The sequence below is a fragment of the Anopheles nili genome, chromosome 2 (genome assembly GCF_943737925.1).
Source record: "Anopheles nili chromosome 2, idAnoNiliSN_F5_01, whole genome shotgun sequence".
Taxonomy (NCBI): Eukaryota; Metazoa; Arthropoda; class Insecta; order Diptera; family Culicidae; genus Anopheles; species Anopheles nili.
In genome coordinates, this window is record NC_071291.1 from 67691984 (window position 1) to 67719860 (window position 27877).

Consider the following 27877-nt stretch of genomic DNA (forward strand, 5'->3'; position numbering starts at 1 on the left):
CAGACAGGGGTGGAAGTATGCTAACGATATGGATACAGGTGAACCTCTTTCCCGCCCACCTGGTGGTTGATCTTTGGCCTGCCCGAGCTGGCCTTATTGCACGTGTGTGTGTGTTGAGTGTATTTTTCTTTCAGTCTGCTAGCTTTTTGCGGCAGCCAACGTTTCATGCCACATGAAATGATGGATCGTTTCCATCCAACTCACCTGAAATCGGAATCTTTGGGAATTTTTTGCACCTCCACATCACACACCTGATAGGGTTTTTGACCAAAGTGGGTGATGCTTCAGGTGAAAGGGCGTTCAACGTAGAGAATCTACAGCTGGAAATGTAATTGGGAAGCTTTTCCAAGTTGATCAAGAAAGAAGAAAAATCTAATCCATTTTTTTTAGGATTTGATTCAGATGAACGATGTTTTTGTTTCTTATTGAGTTTGAGAGCTGGTTTAACCTGAATATGCCAATTATGGATGCACAAAAATAAGCTTTTGAAGAACTCTAATAGGGATTAGGCCCACACGAATCACCTGCAGCTGAGCCAAAGCTTCTAATCGCAAACCAACAGAGCCTCGTCAGTGAGAAAGTGTTATCGACCACCGATTTCGAACACTTTTCAGAGTTCTCAGCTCACACTTGACATTTCGCTCGGAGCTCACAACACGCCGGCCTTTTTCGATTTATCTCTCCCGCGTGCTATCTCCTTCATCTCCAAAGGGGTGGTTCCGGCCGGATCGGACAGAATCAAGCACCTTCTTGTGAATTCCCCCACCGGGTCTGATCGGAAACCGATCGGAGATGCCCTTCGATGCGGGCAGGCAAATAAAATAAATGCCCTCGCGTCCCAGCCGTCCCACGGCCCTTGGAAGGACATTTATCACACCGAAACGTCAGTACCGGCACCGCCCAACCGGAACGGTATAAATAAAGCCCCTCGAAGCTCCATCGCGAGCCAACCGAGCCCGCCTTCAACGGCGAAATGCCGGACTGCCACGGTGGGATTGCACATTTTCGCACTTTTGCATACACTTACGCGCGCGAAACGGTTTTTTTTCGTTCGTCGCCCTTCCGTTGTGAGAAGAAGGGTCCTCGCGGTCTCCGCGGTGGCCTATCATCGATATAAATGGCCCTGCGGCGGATTGGAATCGGAACCGATGGTAAGGAGTAAGCAGTAAAAGGGCCCAGACTCAGGATCCAACGCCTGGCCGTGCCTTATGATGATGCATCGTTTTGCGCGTGTTTACCGATCGCGTCGCCTGATAATCGGCAATCCCTTTGGGGAGTCGTGCTGGATCGCAGTGCCATTTTTGGGGGCTGCAATCCTTCCCGGTGCCGGCGTGCGTTGTAGAACATGTTAATGAATTTGTTCGCCGAGCGGAGGCGCGTGAGATCGGCGGGTCAATAATTTGCGATATGGTGTGGTGTGGTTTTGTGGTTTTCAGAATAAGAACGGGAAAGAAAAACTCGTAGTCTGAGTTTTTTTTGAGAAACGGTTTGGAATCATGCAGTACAACTTAATTGAACATGTTTAAGTTGGAGCAAATTGCTGCTTGCGCAATTGTAGCAGGACTGGTTCACGTAGGAGACCTTCGCTTAGCTTAAGCTTGCACAAATATTGTCCTTTTAAACATTAAAATTTGCTCAGATTACAAAAAAATATCAATAAACTTCTTTATTGAAATATATTTCAACGATCTTATAAACATTTATTGAAAGATCATGCCAGCTTTTTTCATTATGGGTTTCCTGAACTATCTGAACTCCTGAACTCCTAGACTGTCGATTTATTTCTGAATGACTTTCACACTTAATATAGCAATAAATTGAAAGCCGAATGGATAGAGTGAATTGAAAAAATAGTATGGTGGATGTGGTTTTTCAACAACGGTTACACAATTGCACAAGGTGATAGATCATTCCTATTCGAATAGAAGTTATTTTCGCTTTTTTATCAGTTTTTTTTACATTTTTCAAAGCCACTGAGTCTTTGATATGTTACTGCTGCATGCTATCTTTAAAGCAAACAACAATAATAATGTCCTGGGAAAACGTAGCTCAAATCGGTTTAATACCTAGACATTAAACAGCCGAAAAATCACCACTCACGTTCATTGTTCTGTTATTATTCATTATTCTTATCCAAGCAGTCCTTGAACAAAACTACAGTAAGCTCTCAATAGCATCCTTGAGAAGAGAGATCTATGCTCACACCGTACCTTCTAGATCTCACTTCCAAAAAAGCCTTTTAGACAACCGCTATTAAAGCCGCAATCAAATTCATCCGAAAGGGCCTCTTGAGGCGATCCGATCCATTCCCTTTTCGGTCGCTTCGCAGATCGAGATTTATTTGCCAGACGCTCGCATGCTGGCGGCTCATCCGTCAGCCTCAGTTCGTCCTGTCCGTCTCCCCCATCCTCGTCGTCGTCGTCGTCGTTCTGGGTTTGGCAATAAAAATATATAATGGATTTATAATTCATTCATTAAGATAGGTATCATCCGAGGTTGCTCTTGAATTTTAATTCCCCCCACTGCTCGCGCGCTGGAACTAGCTCGTTTTCCTCTCTCTCTCACTTTGTTTTTGCACACGCGCGCACGCGCCTCGTCGGTTCGGAGGCCAGCCTCCACCGCGGGGCCCTTTTTTGTGCTCTTCAGAAAAGCGCATCCGAAAGTGCCAACGATTTCGGACATTTCGGCATGACCTCGGGGTGGAAAATGAGCGAAAAATGACGGCAACGGTAAAAAGCAAGTCCGCGAGCCACCCCCTCCGAAGGCCAACCCCCGGAGGTTCGGAATGGTTTATTTTGGGAAAAATTCAAATCAATCCCCATTGTGACCGTGTCGTTGCGCCAGTTTTCACTTGCGACCGCGAGGGCCTGCCTGCCTTCGTTCGGGCACACACAAAAATGGAAATGCCTTTTCGGACACTTTCCCGGCTGCAGCGAAGGCGGGTTGGTAAGGGATGCTCCGGGAAAACATGGCCACCCCTCCGAGGGCCGGCGTGTTTTAAATTGGCGTGATAATTTGTTAGTTGATTTAATAACCACCAGCTGAAGTCCGGCACGAAGGTTAGCCCGTTTTGCGATGCAAGTGGATGTGGGGTGGGGGGGGGGGGGTGTTGCACCACCCCCGGTGGGAGGTTGGGTGGGTTTTTGCACGCCAATTTCAACCGCCGTCAGCCCATCGGTTCAAGGGAAGTCAGAGAGGCTGGGCGAGAGATGGAATGCATTTGGCGATGCACGGCGTTCGCTTTTGATTTCAATCGGGAGGTTGAAGGTGATGAGAGCATGCCGTGGGCTGGTAATGTTTGCAATAAAAGCTAACTGCATGAGGGAAGGCAAAAAAAAATAACATCACAGGGCATCCTTGAGCGGGCGTAAACCACAGTAGAGGTGCTTTATTCGAGTGTTCCAATGCCTGAACCAGTGTGGGGCGATTTATCAAGCGGCTTCGCGACTGCTGCATCTCCGTCCGGTGGTTGCCCAATCTTCACAGAATGAATGAACGCACTTTGCGTGGCTGAAAAGCGCTGAAAAGACCCGAAATGTAGCCTTCCCGGTTTGCGTCAGGTTCCGAGAACGGTCCGGTCCGAATCGAAATGCGCTCTAAACGGTATTAGCCAAACGGATGCAACCACGTTCGAACGTTCCTTAAGTCAGTCGCAGGATGCCATGGACATCGCCGGGACGTTGTCAGTCGTTTCACTACAGACAACGAGGCAACCACCGCCTGCTTCGTCGAAGAAGCAAACAAAAAAAGGAGCAAAAAGCGTACGAAACAAAAAGTATATCGAGCTGCTTCGCGGTAGAGGTATAAAAGAAATAAAAACTTTGACACTTATTAATGTTTATATCGGGCTCATGCATAAAACATCCCCCTTTCGGGCGGGCTGGGATAGGGATGAAAGGGGTCCTCGATCTCCTAGTTCGTAATCGCGGAAAAATCGAACAGCAAAGCGTGGTGGTAGATGTCACGCGTGGTTAGCCCTTTTTTTGTGTCTCCCCGGGGCGGCCCTTTTGCGCCCGAATCCTGGATAAGCGCAAACCGCGACAGTGCAACCAGTGGAAGTCAAAAAGAAATAAAAATACCCACAACAAGAAGGCAAAATATAACGCGAAACCTCGCGGGCTAACAGGGGTCCGGTAGTTTGACAGCGTAGCATAAGAAGCGCATAATTTTGCCACGGACCAAAACGGACTTCCGAAGAAGACAACCCAATTGAATTGCATCCGCGCAACGGGACGTGCATAACGACTTCAAACGAACGGCGGGGAGAGTGGAAGGGATGGGGCAGGGGTGGAGTGGGTGCAAAATAAAATCACCATGCCCCTCCCGGGGAAGGAGGAACCGGGGCTGGAACTGAGAGCGTTCGAGTGGAAAAAAAACAGGGAATGGAGCAAAGTAAAGCGAAGGAAGCGAACAAACGAAAAAAAAGCTCACCCTGCAAAAGCGACACAAACGTCCCCGAGGTTTCCGAACGGGATGAGGTACGAAAAACGGGCGGAAAAAAGGCAAAAAATACACACACACACACACACGCTCGTTCCCTCTCTGTCTCTTTAGCGAAAGAAAAAGCCCGCCGTCACTTGCCTCGCCGATCGACATCGAGTGATATTGAATTCGAAGCCTTTTTCAGGGTGGTTTCGTGGCCAGCAGAAGGAGTCCTGCGGGGCTCTGATCGAACCGCTGCTCTACATACGAGGCTGTGGCCGGTGTCCGGGGGATTTTTATTGGATTTTTAAAGAAATCGAAAGCTGCGTCGGTATTTGGTATTCGGTAGACTAATTCAAATATCTCTCGCCCCACGGGCACAGGTCTGGGCGAACGAATCGTTGCAGGTGTAGGAGGGTGAAAATTACAATTGTAGCCTTTTTATAAGAAGCTGTACTTTGACAAACACAAGTTAACATTCGATGGTTGGCATGGAAATGAAAAACGGCGTAGAACTAATCCATTTTAACTAAACTTATGCGGAAAAAGCTAGTCACAAGATGAGCATGTGTTGTGCGGAAAAAAATGCGTCTAAAATACGTTGCACTCAAAATACCTTAAATACCTTCAAGACTGCTGCTCGAGACTGCACTGTACGATGCACCATTGCACCCTATTGACCGTAGCGTTATCGTCAAACCGTTTCGTCGCCTACCGTTTCGTTGATGTCACCGCGCTTTGCATCCAACCGTGCACGCTCATGTATGTGTGTTTGTCCACGGCTACGTTCGCGTTCGCCCTTTTTGCGTGCCTCACCAACGATCCCCGACCGTTTTCCAGGAACCAGGCTCGTTGTATTTTCCGATCGCACACACGATGCGGCAATAATAAGAGCATCAACAAAACGAGCCGCCATACTAAAACGTACGGCTGCGGACCACAAAAGCACAGAATCGCACACACGCGCCCGCTCGAGAGAAGATCCCTCGCGGAAGAGGACCGCGGGTCGGTCGATGTCTTTGAGCAAATTTAATTTCCGATTCCCGGCGACTTTGACGCCGAGAAGCCGGCTCGATTCCGTTGGCGGCAGATTTGCATCCTCTCTTTCTCGGTGTCCTCTTTTTTTGTTCTTCTTTCTCTGTGTCGCCTTCTTTGCCTCCCTTCTGCCTGGCGCGTAATGCTGCGGGTATGGACAATTTTAATAATCCGCACAGTTGGCAGTTGGCGGAAAAATGGAAGCAGAAAAGGGCCCTCAGGGTTTGCGCAGGCTCAAAGGCGACATTTGCCGCGATACGCGACCGCCGCGTGCGTCTCGGGGGCTTCAGCACGGCAAAAAGGACCCCGAAGGAAGGGAAATCAATGTCGCAATGTCATCGCACGGTCCCGGAGCACGGTGAGGCGTTATACCGCAGCCCGCATTACGCAAAAGGGCGTACAGACGCTGGGCATTTTGCTGTGGCCGCGAACCACCCTGCCGATAAGACGTTTGGGTTGACAATTTATGGCCCAACCGGTCGGTTAAATTTAATCGCAAAAATGTAGAATATATTATATCATTAAAGCGCTAGCAGACCGCACCGACCGGTCCTGGGGTGCGGGCTACGGATCGGTACGGGAAATCAAAATGGCCTCACCGTTCGGCGACCGGCCAGCGTATCGAAGGATCACAACTTACGAGCCACCCTGTGCCATTCCATCGATCCGGCTGGCATCCGGTTCCTTCGACCACGATGGAGTTGCGCGTCCTCTAAGGGCTCTCGCACAACGACTGGCATGCTGCAGGACCCGCGTCCAGGCGAACTATCTTGCGTAGATCACGCGCCACCGCTCGGTACCGTTTTCGCTCATTTCCATTTCACTGGACTGCCGATCGCTCGTTAGGATGAGCTTTTGGAGCGAAGGAGATCGTGCGCGGGATCACACGGAAACGGGGCGCCATAAATTTCCACCGGAACGGATTTACTGCTACTGAGCACGGGCCGTTAGGGCGTCCGGTTGTCGTTAGACTGCGCGTCGGAAAACGGCATGCCTCTGTTGTTGGCAACCGACCGGGACATTCCTTGCTGGTGTCGTATTTCAGCAGAAGTAGTACACACCGAGGGTTGTAAGGTGTGTTTGAGAAGCTTCCCGAACGGGTTGCGTGTAATTACGAGCCCGAATGTCCGAGCCAGGAATGGGGGTTTTCCAACCTTTCAACCTTTGCCAACTACGAACTACTCTCAAGAACAGATTGTCAGGTGTTCCATAGACCACTGCGATGTGCGTTTTTAAACTTTTTGGCTTCTTAGTGTTTATACTGATGAGTTCAAAAGTCCAGATAAAATCGAATATACTTCTCTGGCCGTCTGTTCCAGCGGTCGGCGATCAAGCGGTGTTTCAGAGACACGTTCACGGACGTAATGTGATATTTGCAACCCCCAATGCAGGGGTTTTGCTACAAACACGGCCTTAACCAGAAAGGTGAAACTCCTCCACACAGCAGGATCTTTAATCTGACCTGAGAAACTCGGTGGAAAAATACACACAAGCTCCTTCAGAGATCGATACAAAGCGCACGGAATCGGATACGCATCTGGGCGACTTCTCTGGGCTCGACTACGACCTCCAATTGCCTTTTACTCGTCCAGCCTTTCCTTGGGTAGCTCCCTTTTGCTGGTACTGTGGGAACTAGCCACCACAGCAGCAACAAACAGCAGTCGAAAAACTTGTCGAAAACAAGTGGCTTATCTGCGCCCGTCCACCAGGAGCGCGTAGATGTTCGCGAATTAGCCTTTTTTCCCCTGTAGTAACATGAAGCCGGCAGTGCGCATTTTCTCTCGTTTTGCTTGTTCTGGGCTTCAGATCGGTGATCGGCTTGCAAAGGGCCCCATTGCGAGGGCTCTTTCACAGAAGTCCTCCAGCTGAAGCTTTCCCGAATTGGCCCTCCGTTCGAGAAAGGGATGAATGAAGCCGAGGTTAATGAATCGTGTTTCCGCGAATTTCACCCTCGCGGGGATGCGTTTTCTCGTGCTTTTTTTTTCTTTCTTTCTTTCTTGTAAACCACACACCCGAGTGGAAGAGTATGCGTGAGTGTGGTCATGATGCCGACCTCCACCACCCTCAAGATTGGCCCCGCTCGGGTGCCATTAATCGTGCCCTCGAGCCCGAGCGGGAGGAATTTCTTGTTTCGTATTAATTATAAACGCAAAAGTGTATCATTACACGGTTTCCACTGGCGGGTGGTTCTCCCTCCCCTTGATCTATAAAAGAAAAAATGAGAAAAAAACAGATACAACCCCGTGGAGGAGCGATACGCAGCCTAAAAAAGAGCCCAACGCGCGTTACTACCGACTGGGTGGGTGGGTTGTACTATTTCACCCCGGTCGCTACAAGCCCGGGACATGTTGCGCATGTTGTGGATGTTTTTCCGCCCCCTGTTCAACCACCCGTCCCACCCACTCACTCCAAAAGGTGCAATCGGTCGGATTTTAACGGTGCAGCTGCGTAAGGGTGCGGGTGGAATCTCTCTCAACCCCCTTCACCGCTAAGCCCCGTGGCCAGGTTAAACCCGGTGCCATGCGCAACATGCTGCTGCTGGTGCAGGAGTAGATCCGTCTGGGGCTTTCCCCACTGGCGTTGCGTTACGCTTGCGTTCGAAATGCGTTTTTGCCCTTCAGGTGCGTTCAGAGCCTCGCCACTCCGAGTCAACACCCTGTTGTGGGGGGGGGGGGGGGGGGGAGAAGGGTAGATGTAAAAAAGAAGAAGGGAAAACGAAGCTGGAAAAAAGCTCCTCGCCTCACCCCCTCGCACAGCCACCCACAACCGCACCACTTGATCAAAGCTCGGGGCAGACACGCGGGATTTCAACCTGCTGACCTGTGGAACTGGGGCGGGTGGTCTGTGGGGGAGAGAGAGAGGGCGAGGAAAACCGTGGGAAATTTTTGATTGTTTTTACCGCTACCCACCTGCCACCTTCCCACCTCCTACGCCCTCCAACACACCGACCTGGGTCCGTGTCGGCGCCGATTGCTGTTGCCCCTGCCGGCATTAATTAAATATGCGATTTAATTTATAATTTTATCATCATTATATATAGAGCTGTGTTTTTTTTTATCCCTCCACTCGCAGCAGGAGATTACGTGCTGCGTGTGTTTTTCTGACGACCGGGTCGGTTGTGTACGTGTACTTTCCTTCTCGTGTTTGGGGCCGTACGTGTGTATGTGGATTTTCCTTCCACCATTTATTTTTATTTTTTCGTCTTCTTCTTATTTCCCTGACCCCTCACAGTTCTCGGCTTAACGATCCCCCGCACCGTGCGAGAGTGCTTTTAGTGGTGATTTTTTATTTAACGCTGCTCCTAAGCCTAATGGATGCGTTTTTAGTGCTCATTTAGCGCGCGGAGGTCAGCTCGAAGTTGCACGATCGGTTGTCTTGCGGAAAAAGGGGGTTGGAGTATTAGCCCACCTGGAGGGAAGGTGGAAAACGGTGGAGAAGCACCGTTACTGGTTTTGCTAAACGGTACCTCTTTAGCAACGTCGTTTTTTTGTTCATTTTCAATTCGCGAATGCACCACAACGTGGAAGCCATTTTGAGACTTTTCCGAGATTTTCTTTTCACAGGGCGGTGCATTCGTGCGCATTGAAGTCTTTTGTTGGCTATCGAAGTAGGCGCTTGAAGTCAATCCTTCCTGGTCCTTTCCTGGTTTACAAACACTGGTAAAAATTTTTGCAAAGGCTAAAAAAAGTCCCGTTGCGGAAATATGATGTGTACATTTTTAATTGTCTTCTATTGCCTTCTTCCACCATCTCGCGTTGTAAAGCGCAGAAAAAAATGGAGTTATTTTGTGTTTGATAGGCTCTTTCTCTCTTTTTCTTTCTCTCCCTCTAAGCTCAACGATGAGCTGGATTTACGACATTTCCGCAAGATAGTAAATCTCGCCCATTAATGATTTCCGCACTCGACCGACTTTTCGTTCCTTCCTTCCGCTTTCGCTCTCTTATCGGGGCGTATTTTTTTTTTCGCCGTGAATAGGGATGCAAATAGAGAAAGAAAAAAGCGCACCTTTAGATCTCGATCCACGCATTCTATAGCGCCCGTCACCCGGATTCGCCTTCATGTCCAAAAATAACTCACCCTTGCGTGTCTCATCAGAGGGCCAGCTGGCTAAAAAATAAAGCCTCAAAACCGATGACGGCATATAGATTATGATCACTTCGGCCCAAACCTCGAGCCGTCTAATAATGTCGTAAAGTGTGACCGCGTCCAGCATGCTTTTATGCTGCAAACTCGCGCCCTCCCGCAAACTCACGCCACCCTCTAGGCGGTGGAAAGCGAGCCCCGTTTTTCCTGGCAACCGTCTCGCCTCCCCTGGCATGAAAATGAGTGTTTCAAGATAAAGAGAAATGAACCCTCTCCGTGGCGAGCAGCCCGGGGAGCTAGAGAAATAACAAAATAACAACCCCTGCGAGCGTACAACGCCACGGGGAAGACGTTCCGGGCGCGTTTCCCATGAAAAACCACCGGAGCGGAACCGAATAGCATACCGTCACACACACACACACACGCGTGCGTGGGTCCGTGGGGGGATGATGCGTTCGGGGTCGTGCTCCGGCCGTCGAATCCAACCGGAACGGAGTCGCTGGCCGACTGAGTCGGGTGTGCTTTCTCCTTATCACTGAAGACCTCTGGAAGCTCGTGATTGCGTTCGCGTTTCTTCCCTTTAGGGTGATTCAGGAGGGTGGAAGGCCGGACGAGTGGAGGCCTCACGCACCGGTAGCTGCGGAAATCAAAGTGCGGCACTTAGCAAACACGAGCAAATGGTGCTGCAAAAAAAAACCCTTTAGTAACGCTTCGCTAATGGCTTCGAGGGCAGAAGCTTAAGGTCCAAGTGCTGCGGATAAGCGGAGATAAGGTTGCGCTAGTGTGCGAAGTTTTACGAGGCAAAGTAGGCGCTGATGCGAATTTGGAAGCCCTTTTCTTGTGATCGAGAGTAACGGAAAATGATCCTACTTACCTGGATGTTTCTTGGAAGAAAAATTACAAATTAAAATAAAATAAAAACACACCATGTGTATTGGTTGAACATCTATGATTGCTTTTAATTTATTACTCATTCATTCGGGGCGTTGCGACTTGACAAAGCTTACACGATATCTCCCTCTCTCTCTCTCTCTCTATCCTTCTTCCGGAATGGGTACGTCCAACATGAAGTTGAAGGGAAACCAAAAAGGTTGGACCGAAATCGAAAATCTCCCCAAAACGTCGGGTCACATTGAGTGGAAAAACGCTAACGGAAAGACTCAAAAGAAAACTAAGCGAAAGCCGTAACGATATCACCCCTTTTTTCCAGTGTCGCCCACCCTCTCTGCACGGCCGTCTTTGATGTGATTTCAATTTAATGATTTCAAAAACATAAATGATTCATGGCCAAACCAAGGTTGCCGCGATTTATACCCACTTCCGGTGGGGAGGGCTTTCGAAACCACGTTTCCCAACCATTTTCCCACCAGCCAGGGGACAGAACCCGGCGGTAAATGGCGCGTTTTCAAATCTTCGATCATTAGACACCCCTCTCCCAGCCCCACCCGACGTCGCGCCACCGCCCTTTGCTTGCGATTAATTAACCTATAATCATGTTTCTCCCTACTCGGCTGCTTCTACTAATCTACGCTCATTATTCTAGCGGAATGTGATGATGCCTGCGGTTTCCGGCTTTGCGTTATCTTTTTTTTTGTGTGTGTGTGTTGTTGTATGTATTTATTTGCTGCTACTGCTGCTCGCGTCGCGTTTATTTTACACTCGTGTTTAATGATTTTAGCTATATTAAACATTATCTGCCACGCGGTTCGCCTCGACGCGGTGGGCCTCATTTCTGTACAGCGTTCCCACGAGTGCGAAAGCAAATGGAACCGAACGGAGCCGTGGAAAATATAATAATACATATGTTTAGCCTATATACAACCGTGTGTCTGTGTGTGTGTCCGAATTCGCGGGTGCTGGAAAAAAAATACCCTGAAGAGGTCCTTCGAACCGGAGGCGGATTTTAAGCGCCAGCAATGGAATTGATCCACGTTGCGAACAAACCAACAAACAAAACACGAAAAACACTTTACATAGAAAAATAAAACACCTACCCTAATGCGGATGCGGTTCCTTAACGAGTGAATAAAGGGAAAACTGGGACGGTGGAAAACTGGCTCCCAAAACGCTGAAATAATGCTCCCGAATCCGAGCCCGGGACCGGAAGTGTTGCTGGCCGGAAGTGTTGTTGAGTATTACGTCGTGCCACCGGCCGCTGGTCGTCAGTTGCTGTAGCACGTCTTACGCACCCCGGCCAGGATGTTGCTGAACTCGTCGTCCTTCAGCTGTTGCTCATTCGTGACGTAGATGTCGGTCATGGTGGCGTTAGGACCTAAAGGATGTCCGCCGTGTTGGACGGTCACGACTTGAGTGCCTGGGGCGCCTCCACCAGCGGCTGCTACCAGGTGTTGCGCATGTTGTTGGAGTTGCGGAAGCGCGTACAGTGCAACAGGAGTTGATGGGAGTTGGTGTGAACCACCAACTCCTCCACCCTGCAACATCGCGTCTGACAACTTCGGAACAACCTGTCCACCACCATTAGCGGGCAGCGAGAGTTGATGTTGATGCTGTTGTTGTTGCTGCTGCTGTTGCTGCTGTTGTTGCTGAGGTTGTCCCTGGGACTGATGGGTCAGTACACCGCCTCCATAGCTGTAGTACTCGCCTTGAGCCAGCCCATAAATCGCACCTCCAGAAGGTGTAGAGCCGCCTCCGTGATGATAACTCGCACTATCGTATCCATTGAAGTTGTGGTTGCTGTCAGGATACTTAAGGTACTTATCAAGCTCACGCGAATCCACTGGCTCAACATCCTGTCCCGGCAGGATGTGGCTCTCGTACATAATGCCGTAGTCCTTGTACGCGTACGAATACGTCGGCAGCGTCCCATTCGAGAGTGAAGCCGTGCCATAATAGCTATTGAGTTGATCACTGGTCAACGCCACCTGCTGTTGTTGTTGTTGCTGCTGCTGCTGCTGTTGCTGCTGTTGTTGCTGAAGATGCTGCGCGTTGCTAATCTGCGCCATCTGAGAAGCGGATCCTGCCAACCCGAGCCCGTTAGAGGTCTTTTGCTGCCCAGTGGATCCTTGCGCACCACTACCACCGTGATTGTTTGTACTGAGGTGTGGACCGTGGCTCGTCGTCGTCATGGTAGTGGTACCGAGTGTCTGATGATCCTCGGAGGTAGCCAACGGTGGAAAGTACGTCCCAGTGACGATATGTCCTTGATCCAGGATGCTACGATTCGTGCACATCACATACATCCCATTCACCATCGCCGTAGTCGTGGTCGAGCTCGAGCTAGCTGAGAGATAGTTGCGCTTTTCGTGCAAACCATTCGCGAGCTGAGCAACACCTTCGTACGAGTACCGTTTGTCAGTGCCACCGAGTCCAAAACCTCCGCCATACTCACGCTTCACCAGACCATCCTGTTGCTGCTGTTGTTGATGGTGATGATGATGATGGTGACTCTGATGATGATGCTGCTGCTGCTGTTGCTGCTGCTGCTGCTGGTGATGACTCTGGTGCGTGTCGTGATCGTACGCATGTCCCGGGAAAGAGGCCGGTAGCTTTTGCTCACTCTTCACACCATACACGGCGTCATACGTGAGCTTTTGCTTGCTCTTCAAATCATCGTAGCTTCCAGCGTGAGCTGAATGCAGTCCTCCACCACCAAATCCGGGTTCTTTCTCAAGCTCAAGCGGACTCATCTCAGGTGTCGGTAAAGCGGACGCAACATCATCCAGCTTTTGACCGGTTTCTCCGCTAGAGGGCGCCCCATTCGCTCCCGAGGATGAAGACGACACTACGACCAACTTCCGGCTACCAACGGTCGGTGGGACGACGATCGGTTCCGGACTCTGGGTGGGGCTCGAATCCGGTGTGTTGAGTGCGTTGTTACTGCCTGCGTAGTAGTGCGGGTTGTATGTGTACGGGCTCATGCGCTGGGACGAATCACCATCACCGTAATTTAGCTCGCTTGGGGACGAATTGTTAACGGTTGCACCACCCGACTGGGTGTTTCCGGTTCCTGCACCACCGGAAGTTACTCCTGCCGAACCGATCGCACCTACGGTGGGACCGGAACCGGGACCAGTGCGAGCTTTGGCGTGCTTCCGGCGCCTTGGCCGATATTTGTAGTTCGGATGTTCGGTCATGTGAATCACTCGCAAACGTTCCGCTTCCTCTACGTACGGGCGACGATCCTGTGGGGTTAGTGAGCGCCACTTTTTGCCTACGCGATGGAGAGAAAGAAATAGAGAGAGAGAGAGAGAGAGGGAGAAAGCACGATAAAAAGAAGGATAATTTAAGCCCCGTCTGGTGGAGAAATCCCACATTTAATTGCCGCGTAAGTGACTCAAGTTGGCGGCATTTCGGATTTGTTTTGCTCGCTCGGGTGAAGATTGTGGCTCGCACACGGGACGGGATTTATGCGATAAATTATCATCATTTCGGGGGTTTCGCAACACGATCCGGTGCTCGAGCGTGCACACACAAACACACAAACCTTCCAATTACCTCCCAATCCCACCGGGGGAGGACTTTTTCGGCCCCTTTTTTTGCCTTGACCGGCCGGTCGCGAATCGCGATAAAAGGCGCGTGCCAATTATATTCGCCCCGTGCATTTAGGAAGGGGCCTCGGCGCGCTAAAGCAAAACCCGCGCACAAAGTAATGAAAAGGAGATAATAATAAAGCAAAGAAGCACCACAACACCTTCGCGATGGAAGGGAGCTTAACGGCGAGCAAAAAAAAAAAAAGGGCGACCAAAGCTGCGACAACGGCGCGAAGAGTGTGTGTTCTCTTCATTCCTTCGTTCAGCCTTGTTTCAGAACCGGGAGAAGAACAACGACAACAACAGAAAAAAAAAACCGCGCGCTATGAGGCGAGCCCTCGTGGGAGAGTAAATTATGTTCCGGCGATAAATAATTCTGCCCTTCACGGAACCGCTGGAAGCCATTCCCTTCTGGGCGGCATTCGGTACCACAGGGCAGGTCCTATCGGGCGCTCGGATCGCGCAAGGAGCATCGGGCCGAGTCCTTTCGCAAAATGACAAGAACCCGCGCGCGGACCGCGACTGCGATGACATTGGTAAATTAAGTTTGACATTTATTATCGGCGACTTTTGCGGCTCGCTGCCGGTTTGCGGTGTGCTCATAAATCTGGCGATTGTTAGCAGCAGATCTTCGGCTGCCTGGAAGCTGCCGTCCCGAAAGCCCTGCGATTCGTTCGAGCTGTCGAATTCAATTTAGCAACCGCTGCTGGGCCGGCGGGCGCACACTGTTAGTGAGGTTGATTTACCGGGCTTCCCAATTACCGGAATGCTTCACCGGTTGGCTTCCGCTTCGTTCCGGTGCTGATTATCGCGCGCGGTTGCGGGATGAAACGGGCGTTGATAATATTTCAACGCCTCTGGTAACGCGGTTGTGGTGATCGAATTTCCACACCGGGTGGTAACGATCGCAACCGCGTGGATTCTTAACACCTTTGATCTAACGCGCCGTATCGCGATCGATCGGAGATCGAGTTGTGGCTAATTAATATTTAAGCCAATGAAGGCTGCCCATAAACCCATAAAGAAAGCTATCTTTTAATTAGCATACCGCAGGGTTTGGCCCGATAGAAATTCGCCCCAAATCAAATCGAAGCACGCAAAAATAAAACCATCCACCTGTGAAGGCGTTCCTGACGGCGTGGGGTCGTAAAAAAATCCACCGTTCATCTTCACGCGAGGGCCAGAGCCAGCGTCAAGTGCCCTTTCACCAGGCACTCGTAAACGGGCCGGTCGGCACAAAACAATCGAACAGTTATAGTGCAGTAAATTTGTTTAAGTCTCCCTACGTTTCTCGCTTCGTTTAGCTTCGTCCCCAGCCCATTCCAGCGAACGCACGCTCAGGAGCAAAACAAAATCTCGGCAACACGGAAACTATTATTCAAATAGTGCCCACGGGGTGGTGGCGGTCATTGTACCGTTGTTGGAGGCGAGAGAGAGAGAGAGAGAGAGAGAGAGAGAGAGAAGAAAAAAAAGGGAACCCTTTTTCGGGCTCGTGCTAAATGGGGCTGGAACACGTGGTCAACTTGAATATTAATGCGCAGTGTGAGTACCCGCACGCGTGCCTTTTTGGCCGCCCAAAAACCGGCTGGGTTGGGTTTGGGAAGTGGCGGCGAAATTATTGCTTTTCGTGTAAGTTTCTTTTTGTTTTTTGGCAAACTGCCAACAGGTGCCTTTCAGTGACTCGAACAAGGAGACGCTTTAAAATATGGCGTCTCGTCATTGAGGGATTTATTCTTCTTTTGCGTAGTAGCGCTAATGTACTAACCCCCTGTTTTGACTTCTAATTGGCGTTCCTTTCAGCTATCGGGATAGGGATAGAGTGATTTTGGCACCGATGAGGGGGTGAGTTCTCGATCGTCTCGATGATTAATGCTCGCGATGCCACAAAGAAAACGACAACGCGACCCACGAAACAATGGCTGGTAATTAATCAACAATTACAGCACCAACCGTTCGAGGCCGTGTGCCACGAATTGTCTCCTTTTCGTGCGCAATTTAAGACGAGATGAGTTCATCTGAAACGATCAAATTAATCGTGCACGAGTACGAGAGCATTCCATAGAGCATCCTCTTCGGGTGCGTGACAACCTTCCGTGAAGGTGTTCCCTTTGTGGAAGGTCCTTTTAGACGGTTCGAATCGGTTTCCGTACTTCATTCTGGCTCTTGCGAGCGTGCTTTAATCACAAATCTCGCACTTCAACGCCAATTAGCGTGCATAACGTGCGGGAGAGCAATTATTTTTGCAATTTCGCTTCCTCATCGGCCCTTGGAATGCCGGCAGGATGTGATCGCGTCGCCGTAAGTAGCATGGGATCGTATGTTTGAGCTGCTCGCTTAAAATAAAGACAGTTTATGCGCATATTGCTCTCAGTCCCGGACTGTTCCAGCTTCATCACGACCGGATGTTCGATAGTGGCACGTCCCGAGAGCTTTACTCTCTAAGACAGCGCAACACATTGAGCCCTAGGGAGATCGTTAAATCGCAGATGATGGCACGCAAAAGAACACGCGACACAACTTTAGGTGCGCCCTGTTCGCGTTCGTGAAGCGTAATTTCCGCACGTTCGCTAATAAGCTCGACAAAACGAGCGACACAAAGTAAACGCCCGAAAGCGCGCGATATGCAAACCGTTTCGGCACGCAAACGATAATTCCTGCCTTTGCGCAATTTTCTTCGCGCGGTTATGCGGCGTCGCGAGAACGATAAAAACGGGCATTTGCGATTTTTTCTGCCCATTGGTTGTTTCAGGTTCATTCACAGAAAAGAAGCCGGGGAGAAAATAACAAATGGAATAGCACACACACAGAAAAAAGGGCACACACCGGCTCATCCATTATTACAAAACACTTATTCGAAGCGTTCGAACTGCAACGCGGCGTCTCCTCAGCAGCTCGCTAAGCACAAAAATATGAGCAAAAAAACAAACGGAAAGGAGCAGAAAATCGCAAGCATTTTGATGAGTTTTGAATTATTCATCCACTGCACTTGCTCGCGGTCGAACGTATGCGCGAGCGAAATCATGGCGCTCAAAGTTTGACGAAATAGGAGAAGAAACAACGCCCCAAAACGGGCGCTGGGGAGCTTTTGAGGCATTTTTCTCCCTTTTCCAGCGCGTGCTTTCGAGAGCATAGCGATGTGACACTCTTCCTCCGCAGTGCCTTGTGGATGGGGAAGAGAAAAAGGAACAGACGCGGAGGGGGTGTGGATTAAAAATTCTAATCAGCCCCCTGGATTTGGTGTCGCTCACTTTTCCGAGAATGGAGCTGACGATTTCAGTTCATATTCGGATGGGCAAGAAGAGGCAATTTTTTTCGGCCCCCGACCGCACGAGTCCTGCAGAATTTATGATGTTTCCCTGCGTCCCATCTTCACCACCACCTTCACTGGGTGGGGTGAAACGAGCATAAATAAATTTCATTGCTCCGTTTCCGCCACCGGGAGCATGGCGCCACACGTTTCATTTGTTCTCCCTTCAGTCAATTCGAAGCACCCCTTTGCTTTATTTTCTGTTTGAGTGTAAATAATAGAGTGCCCGAACCCACCCTCTCCGGTGGGGGTTGATTTATGGATCGGTTTGCGGGCCACGTTTCATAAAACGCTAATAAACACCACCCCGGAGGGTGTCACGATTTCGTCAAATCGATCCACCCCAAAAAATATGACAAATAAGTAATCGAACCCGAAACCGGGAGGGAAATGAACCCACACTCGTTGAAAGTGCGTGCCCAACCAGAGCGATGGCACCGTTCGATGGCATCATCGATGGAATATACAATATGTTGGAGCAACGGCAAAGAACACACACGCACGATGGCGGAGAATTGTTAATAGACCAACACGCCGCTTTTGTGACACGCGCGATAAACGAGCTCCGTTGGCTCCACCACGAGCGACATGCCGTTGGAGCTTCCTGCCTGGCTTGGGGATGATGTAAAACGGAGGGTACAAGACAGGGAGCCGCTTTTCCGGTGCGTCGAGTGGAATTTATTCATGCCGACAAGCATAAAAGATCGCGTGGTTTGAAGGAACCGATCAATGGTAGACCTCGATCGTATGATTGTGTTTTGCTTTTAGCAACCATTGGCGTTTGTCAAAAAAATTCACGGAAAGTCTGTTGTTTACAATCCATCGTAAAATACTCAAATCGATGCAAATTGCTGCGAAGATCGTTCTTGATCTTCGTGCCTGTCATGCGCATTCGCTTGATCGAACATGGGGTCATGCAAAAAATCGGCACGAACCGTCAAACAGAATGTGTCATCAGATTCTTTATCAGTTTCGCTCAATCCATCGAAATGGGACGGGAATTGGCTCTCCTTGTAATTGTATTCCTTTCAGCAGTTTGTGTTTTTGCTGGTAAGATTTCGAAACCTTTCACATGGTCAAGAATGTATAGTAAAGAGACCTATATTCTTCTCTCTAGTCGATCGAACACCTTTGAGGTACGTCCCATTCCGCTGTCGAAGTGGAATCTCCGTTTCAATAACGTTTAGATGTGATGGATTCGCACACTGCCCAGATGGGTCGGATGAAGAGGGATGCGATGGTCCTTCTCTTGTTACAGGACCTCCAGAGGTGGTCACAGTTAATGTGGGTGACACCATGAACTTGACATGCCGAGGAGAAGGTGTTCCAGCCCCAACTGTTCAGTGGAAGATGAATGGAAACGAACCAGTCGATCCCGTATGCGATTGGGTGTCCGAGATGGATGGTTTGGGGAGACTTTCCTGTCGAATGCGCCTGATTGATGCTGGTAATTACTCCTGCCATCTGCGAAGCCCTCTTGGTACCCTCGACGTCCACCCAGTGACGGTAGCGATCGTACAGGGAAATCCTTGTCGCGAAGGAGAATTTCTAGGAGGAGAGATTGGTTCCGAATTGTGTCTGAAGTGCTTCTGCTCTGGAGTCTCTCAGTTATGCCAGAAGGCATCGCTTCATCGATGGAACGTAAGAAATTGAGCTTAAAGTGATTTATAACATCGATGAATGGAAAGTATCGTTCATTCTATTTCTATTCCTAACAGTACTCGATGGCGATGAACGATTGGAAGATGCAATACGCAACGTGGGATGGGCAAGGACCCGTTGAAACGGTGAAAAACTATCGCAAATTTCCAGCTAAAAGGCCGCTGTACTATAGCCTCCCTTATCGTTTTATCGAGTATCAGGTGCTGTCATACGGAGGATTTCTCCAATTCCATCATGCTTCACATCACACACCCGAAATAATCCTTATGGTAAGTTTCATGGAGTGAACTCAAAATACTTTCTACAAAACTTGTGATCGATATTTTGACCGTTCCAGGGTTACAACAGAACTCTGGTGTATCGAAACAGCACCTCTAAACTGAGCCTCGATGGAATCGTCAGAGTACAACTACTTGAGTCGAATTTCACTCACCAAAACGGAACGTCAATCGATCGAACGGAGCTGTTGGTGGTTCTGGCGTATATCGATCGACTCCTTATCCGAATGCAACCCACAAACGGACACTACGAACCGAGTGCACGCGACATAGTGATGGACTCGGCCAGCCAATACTCGCGAGGAATAGGCAAAGTTGCGTTTGTTGAGGAGTGCCGATGTCCTGCGGGATTCCGTGGGACGTCTTGCGAGCGGTGCGATTTTGGATACAATCGGGCATTGCTTGGACCTGCGATGGGCTTGTGTATGCCATGGGAATGGCACCGGAAGCGATACATTCCTACCAGTATTACTCCGCGAAATTACCACTATGTTAGGTGATCATAAACAGCCACATTTCCCCGAAGTTCTCTCTTATTATTATTACTAATTTATTTTTGTACAATTGTTTTTGAACTGAAAGGCATTTCCTCCTAACAGCAGCTATGAGCCTTATCCCGGGCTGACTCGGTTGGAAGTTCTCTCGAGAAACATCGAATTTAAGCACAAAATTCACCCTTTAAGTATCTATTTTTCACATCTATTGTTCTGTATATCGACGAAAAAGATTCTAAGAAGCTCTTGTCGACATCGATAATCGATATAAGCATCCTGGCTCACGCCAGTGGTGGACAATAGTAATCATACTGTCATTATTTTTCAACAAGCCAATGACACATCTAGTATTGAAGTGTCAGCATTTTTCTCATCGTCTAGGCATTGATCTACTCATTTGACCATCGAATCAAACCAGCCACTGGCCCTGCCAGTCCTTTCCTTTTGCAGAACACCCCATCGAAGGCCAGTGACGACTTTTAGCACAGTTTAAAGGGCAACCAAGTCGTACATCGACGGCACCATAAAACAACAACCGAGATCCTCACACACCAACACGCACGACGCATGTTGTTACGGTTTTCCTTGACTGACTGTTTCTCCTTCACCGACCCCAAGTGTTGCAACAGCCCCCGTTTCCACCTACCCACCCGAGGAAAGCTCCCTCAACCAGCCTCACTCGTATCTTCTCTCTCTTTCAGTCCCGATCCTCTTCCCGGTTCTGCTCGTTTACCTTCCCGTTCCGGTTCGGTGGCGGTTGGTGAGAAATTTCTTCCACTCTGGGAAAATTTCACCCACCTCCCGTGGTGCCCACGTGTCCCTTCTCCCCTCTGTCCATCTTCAACCAGTGTCGTGGTGTTTGTTGGCTTTCACCCACGCTCAAAGGCTTCGGGTTTGTGTTTGTAACGTCGCCAAGAAGTGGGTCTTTTTGGGGTGTTCGGGAAAAAGCTAACGGAGGATCGAAGTCGCGGAAAGTCAGCCACTCAGATGGTGCTGGTGTTGGTGCTAGGGGTGTCTTTGGGACTATCAAAACCACCCCTCCACACCCGCACACACACACACACACTCACCCACACCTAAGACGACGTCAAATTGGCAGAGGTTCAGCTTTTCACCCCTTTCGTCCGACATTATACGGGTGAACGAACCCGCCGTAGGCTTGTTGCGCCAATTCCTCGTCTTCACCACGAAACCGACGGGCTGATATTTCCGTTCCAGTGCGCACAGGTGTCTTCACTTCCGTCCGGATGCTCGATCCCTCGGCTCGATCGATCCCACCCCGGGTTTCGCGACGTCAGCCACACACATGTGATCGGTTCGGTCCGCGGAACGGCTTCCTGAGACGGGGACTTTGCTTCATTGCGCCGCAGCCCTTTATGAGGATTAATTGCTCCGATGGGTGCCGTAAATCTTGCTCTACTAGAAGCCGGGAATGCTTCAGTGAACCGGAATGGCACAACACGCCCGCCACCGTGGGTCAATTAGGCGCGAAAGAGTCGGACGCGCTTCACGCTTCGCCCGAGCGTGTGGGAAAGAATGTTCTCCGGGCTGGCTGGTAAGGAAAAGCTTGCCGCGAAAAGTGTGTTCGACATGCGAGCGAAGAGTGTTTGCGTGTTTGCCAACGATCGTCCGGTTTCATCAACATAGCACGTTGCGTTTTTTTTTTCTTTCACGCGTGTGTATTTGCTGCTGTTTCGCAAACTATTTCCAGCGATGTATTAATTGATTTCCAACTCGTCAAACACGCTGGGGTTTTTCTGTTCTTCAGCGGGGCACGCAGAGAAAAAAACCCCATGACCATGAAACGTAAACTGTTGCTTGACAAAACGTGAACCAAACGCAACCGTAGCTGTCCGCAGATTAATTTATCTCCCACCGATCGGCAGAAAAATGGCAGCATTTGATCGACGTGCGGACGATCCGAGAAATTCCATTCCAAGAAATCGCCACACGTCCCCGAGCAGCCGTGGCTCGCGAGCCAGGTGATTGATCGACATCGATCGAGACGAAAAACAAAAAACAGCCATCGCAACCGAGCAGTTCGCTGGAATCCGCTTGATTTGTAACTTCCTTCGTTGCGCACCGTCGCGTTATTTCGTTTCGCCTTTTGGGTGCTGGCCTTTTTCGTGCGTCTTTTTCGTTGTCGCTCCACTCCGGGACTGGAGTGGTTTTGACAAGTTGCCTCTAAAGGCCACACCCAGACCGTGGTCATGTGCGCCGAGACGACGGCGGCGGCCATTTACCAAATTTAGTTTCCGCAGCAATCACGTACGAGATCGATCTTTGCGAGCGCGTCTCAGATCCTGTCAACTCCCAAGCCCGGTAGCTTCGGTTTCACTCGACTCGCGATCAGCGCGATCGTATCGCAGATAAATGTCAGTCAATCCCTGCGATCTGACGGGCCTTTGGAGCCTCGTTCGCGACCACGCGCGATTGTGTGTTGGTGTGCGTGAGCCTCCCGCTCGGGTGCGGGTAATTAAGTCGTCTTTAGAGCAAATTAGCCCCAATTGCGACCGATCGCTAGGCGAGTTGCAGGGAAAATTATCGTCCCCGATTGTGATCGCCGCGACGAGACACGATCTTGCGGTGGATCGATCGCGTGCAAATAGGGGTTGTTCGTGGCTTGGAGCCCTTATTTTTCTCGTTCACTTGTGTGAGTGGTTGTTGGAGAAGCGTGCATCTTGCGATCGGTCGAGATGGAGTCGATCTTTATCACCTGTTCATCGTTTGCTCAGGTGCTCGGATAATTGTGGTCTCGCGTTACTCGAGTTTTCCGGAATCGGAGTGATCTCGTGAGGGTGCGTGAAATCGATTCCGCCTGTGGTCTAATTTCCGCAAACGGACGCTAGCATTTAAAACCCTATGAAATGCCACTCAGCGGTCTGCATCTGTTTTATCGTTTTCACTGGTCGTTTTGCAATTACTTATGCTAAAACACACCCCACAGTGGACAAACTACCGTTTTGTAGGTCGATGGCGCTTCGGCGCCCATTTTTCCAACGGGTCATAATTTAGCCTTCGCCTAAATAAAGCCATTTCCCTCCCGTGTACCCCGATGAGCTCGATTTAGCTTTCAAATTCACTTTCCAGCCCCCAACGGGGAAGAAGATAAAAGCGCGTGATTAAAAGCTCCCGCAGCATAAATCATCATTCAGTGCTCCATCAGGTCGGGATGAGTTTCCTCGTGGTGCTCGAGGTTTTCCACCCTCGTCGTCATTCTTTCGCCTGGGAACGCGGTCAAAGCCTAGAGCCCGCGAGGAAAAGTGTGAAAAATGGCTTTCGGATGCAAATTAGGACCTGCTTCCGTTTCGGGCGGTCTCGGATCGCGACGGCGCATGATGGATGCGATTCGTCGCTCAAAACGCACCTCGCAGTCATTAAGGATGATGAACGGGTTGGCTCAGATCCACTTTTGCAACATTCCCCACCACCAAAGGACCCAATCGGTTCGGGGTGGCTTAGAAATCCTCAGTGACCTCGTGCTGAAAAATGGGCCTATCTTTCTTCGACCACCCGGCACTTGTTTTCTCAATGAATTTAAACGCCCGAACACAGCGGGAAGGCTCTTGAAATGCAGTAAAGCGCAAAGAAAGTTGTGTGTAATATTTTCTATCCCTCTTCTCTCGCTCTCTCTCTCTCTCTCTCTCTCTCTCTCTCTCTCCTTCTCCCTCACAATCTCCCTGGCTGCTTTCCCCTTCGGCTTACTGACGCGCTTTTAATTAGCATAAACTCCCACGCGACGCAACGCACCACAGCCAGTCAGCAAGTCAAACAACATAAATTTTTCATGTACACTTTCTCTTCCCTCCCGGTTTTCGCTTCCAACAAGGGTGTCTTCCCTGCCCAGGAAGCCCCCGACCGCTGTGCGTACGAAACCGCCTTTCGACAGAAGGGTTCGGCATCCCTTTCTGCGTGCGCGCGCGCGAGAGCAAAGGCTTGTGGATAAGCCGTTGCGTGCCCGAGATCGTGCCCGTGCCGTGAAACAATAGCAACATATAAAAAATAAAAGAAAAAAAAAACACGCACACAACAACACCACACCGAGCAGGGTGGGATCTTATCGCGTCGGCTTAATGCGGAAGGTTTACTTTTATTTCTAATTTCCTCGCCAGCGCCTTGTTGCGGGTGGTGTTTCAGTTGTTTTTTTTTTCCTTTATTCGCCTCATGCCTCTAATCGCTTCTCGATCTTTTTCCCGCCGTTTCCCCATCAGCTCAAGCCCAAGATCGACCGATCGCGATTGCTACACCTGCGATGGGTGCGAGGAGTTGATGTGTTAAAGGGCCGGAAGGTGAGATCATGTGCCGTTAGGTGGGTTATCATTACTTTCTAGCTGTTGTGCGTTTTAGACGTTTTCTTCCTCTTCTTCATCGATTCAAAATTGCCTCAAATGTGCTCAAGCTTACATGATCACGTGTAGGGATGCGAAATAATCAAGCAATATGCACGTAAGTGACTTCGACGATCGTCATGAGCCTCATTTGACCCCAAAACGTCGTTCACCACCTTCGAGAGTGAATGATTTTCCACCTCAAGCCCTCGCAACAGTGACCCCGAGGGGTTGATTAACGATCGACAACGAAAACGGGACAGATGACAGGTGTAACATGGTTTGATAAGACACGCTGGCGCCTAAGCTCGTCTGGTGGAATCGAGCTTTGACGATGCCACCTTTGCCGCCGTTATCCGTTTGTTTGTGATCAAAGGTACTACTTCTGGCACTGCATCGATCTTTTGAATTTATAATTCCCTTCCGCTCTCGTCGCTCCTGTCGCAAATCGATTCGCTCGAGCCCTTGCAAGCTCTATCATGCCATTAGATCTCATCTGCTGCACCGATAGTGTCTGTCTTACGCGAGAGAGCTCGAGCGGTTCATATCTGAGGCTCTATCGCTGGCGTGCGCTTATTGCTACAGCCTTCTGCAACTGTTCGGTGTTGAAAAGGGAAGAAAGGCGAATGAGAGAGAGAGAGAGAGAGAGAGAGAGAGAGAGAGAAAATGCAACCAACCACGTCGCAATCGGCACTTGGCAGGCGGGAAGAGATTAGACGCGCATTGCGCTACTGCAGTTGCAGTTGCAATTGCACTCGGCCTGTTTCGAGGCGGCAGTATAATTGCACCGCACATATGTGTGGCGTGTATCGCGCACATGTGTGTATGTGTGTGATTTTTTTCCCTACAGTTCGTTTACGAGATATCCACCCATTGTTCTCGCGGCGTCTTGTTGTTGTTCCCACAGTCTAGATTTTTGTTTTCGCCATGTCCGCGTTGTTGCTGCACCCGATGGTTGATAGTAATTTTCGCGGCAAACCACCCAGCAATGGCGGCGATGTCAGGCTACAGCTGATGATGATGATGATGCTGCTGCTGCAGCTGAGTTGAGCGACGTGTACTGCAATTGCAATTGCATGCTTCGGTCGGGAGGAGGAGGACGTTTGTAATTCGTCCGTTACTAAATGTGCATGAACTGTAATGTGATTGCTGTTTTCTCCTAATGATCGCCGCCATTAATGTGTGTGTGATGCTGTCAACGCGGCAGGGATTGCTTAACCTGGGTGTTTTCGAGAGCGCATGATGGCGTTTAAAACCCCAACCGATCGATAGCACGAGTCTATTGCTCCAGACGTTTGATGCCAAAAAAGAAGAAAAGAGCACTCAAATACATGCACGAAAACAAATGAATCATGCACGCGCGTGAGGGTTTTAGGAGAGCCTCATCCGCCCCACAGGAAACGCTCGTAATTGAAATGCATAACACGGGGGCCAGATTAAATCTACCTTTTGCCCTACATTCTCCCACCGTTCCGCCCAGCAGTGCCCACCCAACGGTACTTTCCCGGACCGATGGAGCCCTTCGCAAAGCGGGAGCGACAGCATAACCGGATGCTAAAAGAGATTAATGTACCTCCAAGCCCTGGCCCATTCAAGCTGAGCCTCGACAGTGCGATCCCTTCACCCCAATGCCCGATGAATGAAAAATCAGGCTCAGCTAATCGATCGGACCGACCCACCACCCCAAAACCACCCCCAAAAGCGTCTCTTTTCCTCCCTAGAAGCAAGCCACGGGTCTAGGAGGCGATCAAAAAATGAAACGAATAAAATTCTCCCTCACACCGTACGTGCGCTTCAGGGGGCAATATCTTATAAATAAATTTTTATTTCCCCCTTTCGGACGCGGGCCGAGAACGGGCTGATGATGCGTACGCTGGGCACGCTTTCGTCCGGAAAATGTTTATTTCAATCACCGGCAGCTGATCGGCATACGTAAATGGCACCGCCGCGGGTCAGTCGCCGGTGAGGCTTCCTGGGACGTGCCCGGGACGCTTGGGTTCGGTTTGGTTGGTCGTGCAATTATTGGGTGGCTTGCTTTCTTGGCCCCAGGGTCCCGGAGAGAGGGCCGATGGAAATGCACGCCGGAGTGGCTTTTGGACCGTTATTAAACTAGATGAAATGTGACCGTTCTGTTTGGCTGCGAGTTGTATCATAGAATAGCTCCAAAATCGAAGTTTGAATAGGTTTTTGGAGTCATTCGTAAGGGAATATTTTAAACATTTAAACAAACCGAGGGATGTCATCTTCGGAGAAAATCTTCAAAATGAAAATGTCATCACACGGCCAAGTCTTAGCATGCCATGAAGCTCAAAAAGCGGTTGATTATGCATGCCTGCTTCGATTCACAAATTATGCTGCCAACGAGCATCTGTTGCACTCGAAAACGTGCGCATATGAAGGTGTGGCAGAAGGGATGAAACAAACAAACAAACCAAAAAAATCTCCACACGAAACCCTGACAGCGGCAATTTATTGCGTGTCAAAATGTTTTCCCTGAAGCTTCCGCCCTTGGCCACAAGCCGACCCAATCGAGCCCAACCACGATCGTTAGACGCCCTCCAATCCGCGAGTGTCGCCCTTTCACGCATCGCAATAAATTGCAATTTATTAATGTGACGCTTTCCACTGCGAGACCGGGAAGGCTGGCATGTTAAACGGGAACGCCATTCGCCATGATTAAGCGCCCAAAGGCGCCCGTTCTGCTGGCTTCTCCAAGCTCCCCGAGGCTCCCGAAGACCCGGGAGTGTGGTTGATGGTAATTTTGCGTGCTTTTCATCGTTAATTATCACCCAGTCCCGGTGAGGCGTTTGTCACCGCATCCTGCCGAAGCGCCAACCAATACCCGTGGTTTGCCATTTTTGGGGAATTCGCGAAAGAAAAAGAAGCCCTCGCACGTGTGGCGAAAAGCCAAGCGGCTCGCGCCACGCATCAGAAGGTCCATCGGAGGTTCGTGTGCTTTATGTGCGGGCCGCGCCCTTCAGAATACCAAAGCAGGCCCACTGGCGGAAGGCTTGCTAGCGGGATTCGGTCGGCTCCTGTGCCGCCAAACGCGCGTTAAGCTCCCCCGGGGCAATATGTTTATGTATTTTATTACACCGAAAAAGGACAAGAAAACACGTCCCGCTCCGTTGGAGGTTGGAGGTTCTTATTCACAGCGGGAGCCTCGGAAGGGTGATGAACAGAGGAAGTGACCACGCCGATCGATGGCCGATGATCGTTAAATTAGCGGTCAACCAAGCGGACAGAATTGCGGGTGCAGAAAATCAATTTTCCACACACGAACCCGATTGCGAACGACGGGAGTTATTTGTTAGTGGATTTTAATGACCCCCGAACCAAAACGTCAAGGTGATGACATTTGCCAGCATGAATTGGCGCTTTTCCGGTTGCCAATTTTCTCGAGTTGCCTTTTTTTTGCGCGTCCCCAAAATCCCCCCACCCCTACAGAACCGTTTGAGGGTTTCGTTCGAATAGCAAAACTGAAGTGAAGCCGTTGTACGATGAATATCTACGCTGGCAAGGCGCGTTACGATGGGTACAATTATTCGTTTCTTCGTTTCTTTACCCTTCCAGCTATCCCTGTCGGCCGCGTGTCATCCTTCCATCTCCGGCGCGGGGTTGAATCCGAGCGAATAAATCGGCCTCCCAACGGACCACCAACAGCAGCCTTGACGGTGCGTTTCTGCTCGCTGGAAACCGCAGCCGCAATAAATGTCAGCGGAAATGTTAAAATGCACACCGAACCGGTGCACGTGCCCAACGAAGCCGGAGCCCCATC

The 27877-nt window shown here is 50.0% G+C and overlaps 1 protein-coding gene across 1 annotated transcript in view; it reads right to left on the bottom strand.

Moving 5' to 3' along the window:
- Nucleotides 1–11548: 11548 nt before the first annotated feature.
- The window catches only part of LOC128730914 (putative transcription factor SOX-15), a 45087-nt gene continuing 28758 nt past the window's right edge, over nucleotides 11549–27877 (bottom strand). Inside the window, exons 3-5 of the mRNA XM_053824004.1 lie at nucleotides 12998–13711; nucleotides 12905–12947; nucleotides 11549–12855 (exon numbers count right to left, since the gene is read on the bottom strand). Of these exons, the coding sequence (XP_053679979.1) occupies nucleotides 11703–12855; nucleotides 12905–12947; nucleotides 12998–13711 (1910 nt within the window). The 3' untranslated portion in view covers nucleotides 11549–11702. The remainder of the gene's footprint in view (nucleotides 12856–12904; nucleotides 12948–12997; nucleotides 13712–27877) is intronic.